At 41.5% G+C, this 7,067-nt stretch overlaps 1 protein-coding gene and 1 non-coding gene across 2 annotated transcripts; both read right to left on the reverse strand.

The window, feature by feature from the left end:
• Window positions 1-1,093: 1,093 nt before the first annotated feature.
• LOC109486781 lies at window positions 1,094-4,470 on the reverse strand. The gene is made up of 5 exons (XM_019790671.1): window positions 4,381-4,470; window positions 3,549-3,670; window positions 3,356-3,418; window positions 2,439-2,565; window positions 1,094-1,180 (listed from the first exon to the last, which is right to left on the reverse strand). The coding sequence occupies exons 2-5, from the start codon at window positions 3,656-3,658 to the stop codon at window positions 1,130-1,132; spliced, it is 351 nt and encodes a 116-aa protein (XP_019646230.1). The 5' UTR covers window positions 3,659-3,670; window positions 4,381-4,470; the 3' UTR covers window positions 1,094-1,129.
• Window positions 4,471-6,932: 2,462 nt separating this feature from the next.
• Trnaa-agc lies at window positions 6,933-7,005 on the reverse strand. Its single transcript has one exon. It is a non-coding gene; the product is annotated as a tRNA-Ala (tRNA).
• Window positions 7,006-7,067: the final 62 nt, after the last annotated feature.

Here is a 7,067-nt window from a genome sequence, read left to right on the forward strand (position 1 = left end):
ACTCCGTTCTTGTGCATTTCTGTAATGGTATCCCAGATTGTTGTTGGTTGTATGTTGCAGAGGAGTGCCCAGCAAGATACTGCAAGACTTGAAAATCTATATATTTCTTTCTTTACATCCAGCAATTTGGTAGATAAAGGTTGGACTTGAAATGTTTGAGCATTTTCCCTCAATGTGGTGTTTGCTATCAACAAAGGAACTGCTCTTTCATTCTTTTTCATTTGCCGTGTCCACAGGGCAGTGTAGATGTCGACCAAGATTTTTTCTCCTGTGATAAAACAAACATTCCCTAATATACTAGCAAGATGGTAGCCTTTTTTTAGATGCAGTGTAAGGTCATCCATTAGAATGTTGGTCATTTTACTTGCAGTTTGAATAAGTTCACAGGCTTTACCTTTGCCCAGTGGAGTTTTGCAAGCTGTTGGCATGGCTCCATCAAATGCAAACCCACGTGGTGTTACAGAGTCATAGAACCAGTCCAGTTGTGGGTCGTCTGAATAGAAGTTGTTAAGTGATTTGATCCCCATGGCTGGAAGAATAGTTTCTCCCAAACTGATCACTTTGAGGTGCAGATAGTGAGTGAGATTGCGGAAATACCCTACATTGGCTTCTGTGTCCTTTTCTATCAAAATGGCAAACTCCAGATCAGAGTATGGGGTCACTAATCCGGTAGCTTGTGAACCTAAGCCTACCATGGCATACCTACAGGGTGGTGGGCCCATGACCTCAATGCACTCATCCACAAGGCCTGCTATGAATGTCCTTCGATGATGAGCAATTGTCTGGAACAATGTTTTGATTGCTTCTGCTCTGCTCTTCTCCACCTCTTTTGTTCTGGGATCATCATCATCAAGGCTGTAAGGGTCACACTCTTGATCAATCCTCTTAAGCTCTTTCTCCACTAAGTTACGAATTTCTTTCAAATGCATTTTGCTCTTCTTCACATCCATTGGTCTTCCTGTTTGCTTCAAATTCAAGACATGTTTTGCAAATAATATGTCTATCTCATATATTGTCTTTTTGATATCATCTCTGTCTGATCTCACCAGTGCAGCATTACAGAGTGCAGCAGCCTTTGTAAAATCTCCCCCGTCTTTTGAAAGCAAACCTCGCTTCAAGTAAACTTCACCTAACTTAAACAGAGGCGCTGTCTCTTTCTGGTATTGCTCTGCCGTTGGATCTGTGAGGAGAAATACATGTAATTTTATCAATTCTGCAAAAAAAATTTCTACGCATTGCCACTGGTTCTAGTTTTTACACCCACTCTTCGCCTCTATTTAAAAAACTTAGACTTTTGAACATTTACGACATAAACAGATTTCAACTTGTACTTTTCGTAGCCCAATATATGAACCATAAACTCCCGGACACATTTGATGACTTTTTAAATTTTCGTTCTCAGATTCACAACTATCAAACTCGCAAACGTTCCGATTTTCATATCCCCCTAGTAAAAACTTCTCTTGCCCAAAGGTGTCACCTTATGGAATGAACTAACTCCAGCCCTAAAGAATCCTACCTTGTCTCTTCTCTCACTCAAACAAGCTTTGAAAAACCATCTGATTAACGAACCTAGCCCCCTGTAGTAGTTTTATTTAGTGTTTTCTCCTATTATAACTCATACCAATTATTATCATTACCTTATTTTCATTGTCATTAACTTATACCATACATTATTTCATTATCCTTATTGTATTATTTCCATTTTCTATTGTATTATTTCCATTTATTAATTATATTTAATTTTGTATAGTTTCGAGGAGGAGGGCCTAGTATAAGCACGCCATGCTTCTCCCCTCCTCCTGCACCTGTTTTATCATTGTTTTTATATTATTACTGTCCGTCTTGTTAATATGCAAACAATAAAATCAAAATCAAAATCAAAAATACATGTACATGTACTAGTATTTTAAAAACAGATAATCTTGCTTTTACTTCACTAGAATTTGTGTATTTTTGTTTTTCTTCAAGAATTTGTGTATTTTTATTACTTTGCCTTTGCCTTATGCCTTTCTTCCCAGAATAATCTTTTATCTCATGAAATAACTAAAACCAAGGACGTTCAATCAGGATAGAACGTCCTTGATCAAACTCAAAAACTTTAATAAAAGTTAAAGAGTTTTAAACAGTGATGCCCAGCCAAAGAGGCAAAATATTCAATCAATTGCCAGGCTGTCATCATGATATTCCCTTTTTTTGCCAAATTCAACAGTTTTATTACCACTGATATGCTGATATTACCTAGGGGTTTTAGAGTAGGGGTTGGACAAGTTATCTCTGCAGGCATACTATTAGACAAGTGTTATAATATACACATGTAACTGTTAATTTCAATATACATGTATTTAAATGTTATGGGTGTATACTAAATTGCAAAATCCTTAAAGGTGGATACATTTACAATGTACATGCATATGTAAACATATTGACTCAAATACCAAACCTTTAACATGGACTGTCCTCAGAGCTGCAGCAAAATGCTCCTCAGCTTCATCTAGGCTGTTCTTCTTTAGGGCCGTGTTACCCTTCAGGAATTGCTCTTTGTACAGGCTAGAAGAGTCGGAACTATAGCAGATCATGGATGGCAAAGAAAAGTAATAATGTTATAATTCTGATTGGTCATCACTTTACTTGGACCAGGTCACAAAAACAACATGGAGGGAAGAGACAGTGGTTTGGAGAAAGTGTGATCAGCTGCCCTGGATAAAACTGAACTGAAGGGTCTAGCATTTTATAAGGCATCAGCTAAGCGAAGGGTGAAAAGGCAAACACTAGACTAAGTGTTTATCACTACTGTCTTATAATGTAGTCCTATTGTAGTGCAGAAGCAATTATGTTTATTGCATTCTGTTTAAATTGCAGAATTAAAACATAATTTGGCTCAGTTTGTTTTTTCTTCCATTCCCTACAAATAAGATCAATGACCTGGACCAGATAGCTGTAACTGGTGCTGTATACGTAGCAGACTTGATACTTTATTAGGATATCCATATTTGCAAAAGTGACAGCAAAAGCAACAGTTACTAATCTTCCTGGATTCCAAAACACATAACAACATCATACTACAGAATCATTTAAAAATAACAACATTATACTGCGATACAACATGAATAAAAGAATGACTACATAACCCTATGGTGTTGGGTTACTACTATGTTATCATATGTAGTTAATATATGGTTGGAGAGGCTGCTCACCATATATCTGAATGTGTTTGAGTAGGACTAAACAAAGCAGTTTGTTGAACTCAACAATGTGATGGTTAAAATTGTTAATTTGCTTTGCAAATGATACCTTTCTAGTTTTTCCTTCTTTTAACCTTAAAACATAAATGATCTCTCTAACTTATACAAACCTGTCATCTTGTGATTCATCGATTATGTTCACCTCCCCGGTCTCAACAATTCTTGTATCAAACCTGTAGGTACACATAATGTCATCAGCATAACATGTCTGACATAGTGATTTTATGCCAGTCTATATAGGTCATGTCAGAATAACTATGCAACAGAAAATCTCATGCAGTTTGTGTGATTGTGTATACACACCTTTTCCCATAGTTATAATCAATGATGTGACCAGCTTCTTCAGCTACCGGTAAGGAGGAAAGAGATGGAAAGACATCTCTATTTGCCTCCTTATTTCCTCCTTGTGCCATTTTGTTTCCATTCTGAAATTGCAAATTTTGTCAATTACATTGGGGAGTAACACCTGTACCATTTTCCAATAGTATGCTAGTTGGGTGAGCATCAATGGCCATTTAAAAGTCTGGTCCAGATGCAGGGTTACTCACACTACTCGCCCCTCCACCAGGCACACTACTTTGCAATAGTACATAATGCTACTTGATTATACTAAGTTAATGACCAGCATATGAGAAGACATACTAGTAGTTAGACAGAGTTCGAAATACGCACTCTCGTGGCACAAGTCATGTTTTCTGTGCGACCTATGTCACAGTAGCATAATGATCTACCCAAGCATGTGGTTGAAAAACAGATTTTGATCTATCATGCATTTCTTCTGATCATGACAGGGAAAATTACCTGCATTAAATGGCGTCAATGTTACCAACAACCATAGCGAACCACTTATACGAATGAACATTTCCTAATCAAGCCAGTAATAGAAAGTGGTAACAGCTTCCTGGTATATAGAGTTCACATTTTGTTCTAGCTCATATTAAACTGAGACCGACGACAGGAAATTGAGGAAATGTGCCTGTCCTGGCCCTCGACCTTTAAGACAAATTATATCCATACCACGACTGGGTTACTGTAGCAAAACTACCCCGAGAAGTACAACTGGTGCTGTCCTTGGTACTTCTTGGTTATTAAGTAATGAGCGAAAGATAATGGCCTAATGCATGAATATAAAAACTGTTTTTGACCTTCAAGCCGCACGAAGAACCAGCGATCTCAGCCAGCAGAAGACTGGCAACAGCAACAGCGAAAAGGAAGTTCGCAGGTGTTTTTGCACCTTTGCTACCGCGGGGGGTTCTGGGAAGGGGACTCTTTTGTTGTGTACACAGGCACGGCGCAGAAAAGAAGTCGACACCAAGCACAACCTACATAAGCCGGGTCTCCCCGCGCCGGGCAGCTTTAGCTACATATAAACGTTACGTATATATATATACCCAGGTGGAAAACTGGTCTGGGTCGCAAGGGTACCGAAGTAACGGGTTCCTCACTGGCCGCCCAGTGCGGAACTCACGGGGAAAGTGGCGTCGACACTCGGGGCCCTGTGCGGAAGAAAGCTCCGCACTGGAATTCTGGTGCAGAAACGGCTTTGTTCCAGTGCTGAAACACCGTCAGGACTGGAATTCCAGAGCTGAATCTTGACTCGGCACTCGTTTTCCGGTGCTAACTTCCACTCAGCACTCGTTTGCCAGAGCTCGGAGGCCGTTCACCACTGGATAGCCAGCGCTCGGAGGCCGTTCACCACTGGATAGCCAGTGCCGAAGTAACGGGTTCCTCACTAGATCGTTCCAGTGCTCGGTGACTCTTGGCGCTGGAAGCCGAGTTCTCAAACCATTTCGTCACTGGGCCTCTGGTGCTTACGTCGGCCGCGCGGCGTACAGTACAGTGTCGCAGGCCTGTAAAAATGTGAGGATCTGAGCCTTGCAGTATAATCCTGCCGATCACATTGTCGTCCCGATTGTAATTTGCTTCCCGGGCGGTACGATGTCGAAAATATAAGTGTTAGAGTTCAAAGGCAGCATCTCGGTACCCTTTCTAAAGACAAGGTTTGATTGCCGATCAAGTGCTAGCATGCTGAACACTGGACACCAAGTGTTGACGTAACTTCGGCACTGGAGATCTAGGAGGGAAGCCGCCTCACCTCTGAGAAAGGAACCCGTTACTTCGGTACTTTTGCGTCTGGGTCCAGTCTGTGCAGCACTAGTGTGCAGTGCCGAAACTCTGTTTTCCATTACTCTCCAAGCAGAGGTTTGGGTTTTGGGGGTATTTTTAGTGTGTTTTAAGGCTTTTTTTCGGTGTTTCTCTTTTGCACTGAATTTTTTTTCAAACCCAACGTTGGGTTTGGTGGGAAAAAAATTCAGTGCAAAAGAGAACCCCCCCAAAAAAGCCTAAAAACACACTAAAAATACCCCCAGAACCCAAACCTCTGCTTGGAGAGTAGCTTTCCATAGCTGCAAGGGCTCTAGCCTAGGGGGAACAATGGAAGTTTTGCGGGCCGGCCATAAAAGGTTATATGTAGTGTCAAAAGCTAGTAGAAAACCACATGATCAGTCAAAATGGAGAATACTAACGTGATCTGACGTTAGTACAGTGTAGCCTCTACCAGGCTTGAGGGCACGGCTGGAATTATAGTAGAAATCGGCCCGAAATAGAGAGATAACACGCCGAGGGAGTTTAGCCATCCAGTTTACAGTTTGCCGGCCCACAAGACAGCATCTGCCTGCCCCTGTCGCAGCGCGCCGTACTCGAAAACATCTCTGCCAACACGTAAAACGCGGTCCATCGTACACTGGCACTAGTATATACTGTCATCAAAATAAACACTGACCAGACCGCAGAATTGTAGTAGCAGAGATTGACCGTTATTTGAAATTTCCTGGTGACCTTTGACACTTCCTGTCACATGTTACACGGTCGCCGTCGCTCCTGACAGTTCCGTCACGGTCCGGTCGCAGAGCAATAAAAGGGTAATTTAGCTACTTGGCACCTATTAGATAGCGATTAGTGGACTTCAAAGAACATAGCGATATTCCACAGGCTTGTGGGCCGGCAAACTGTAAACTGGATGGCTAAACTCCCTCGGCGTGTTATCTCTCTATTTCGGGCCGATTTCTACTATAATTCCAGCCGTGCCCTCAAGCCTGGTAGAGGCTAAGTACAGTGTACAAGCTTTTCCTTCGTATGAACAAATCTGTACCATACTCTAGCCGTGGCGACTCTTGATTCGGGCTTACATTTGCATTACCCTCTTGTCTGAGGGTAATGCAATGTAAGCCCGAATCAAGAGTCGCCACGGCTATACCATACTCTAGCTAAAGGAGGACAAGGAGGGACTGTTCTAGCCTCTAAAATTACCCTAAAATTGGTCTGAAATAGAAAGATAACATGCCAGGGAGTTCGTGAGAGTAAAGTTACAGCTCGGGTGCAGCGAACCGTGTGGACCAACTCCCTTTAGCTTGGTATGACTTTCTATTTGGAATTTTTTTCTTCAATGTTGTCTCTCACTACCGCTTCCCGAAGCCTGGTAGAGGCTAGGACGATCCGACCCGTCCTGCCAAACATACGTACGTTACACTACACAGGGCTTCATTGTCGAGTCCAGGCCATCACTGATGACCTGCATAAATCAAATGTTCAGATGGAAAAAAATTTGAAGTCATAAAAATGTTTTCTTTTTTAAGTGACACGCATAAAGAAAAAAATCCAATCAATTTTGAAAAATAAAAATTGTTCTGGAGATGCGGGGTATCGATCCCCGTACCTCTCGCATGCTAAGCGAGCGCTCTACCATCTGAGCTACATCCCCATTTCACGAGTAAGGGAAGAAAGTAAATAGACTATATACTAGTGAAGAATGTAGTAGTTTGT

Source organism: Branchiostoma belcheri, unplaced genomic scaffold (assembly GCF_001625305.1).
Source record: "Branchiostoma belcheri isolate BF01 breed outbred unplaced genomic scaffold, Haploidv18h27 scaffold83, whole genome shotgun sequence".
NCBI classification, from domain to species: Eukaryota; Metazoa; Chordata; class Leptocardii; order Amphioxiformes; family Branchiostomatidae; genus Branchiostoma; species Branchiostoma belcheri.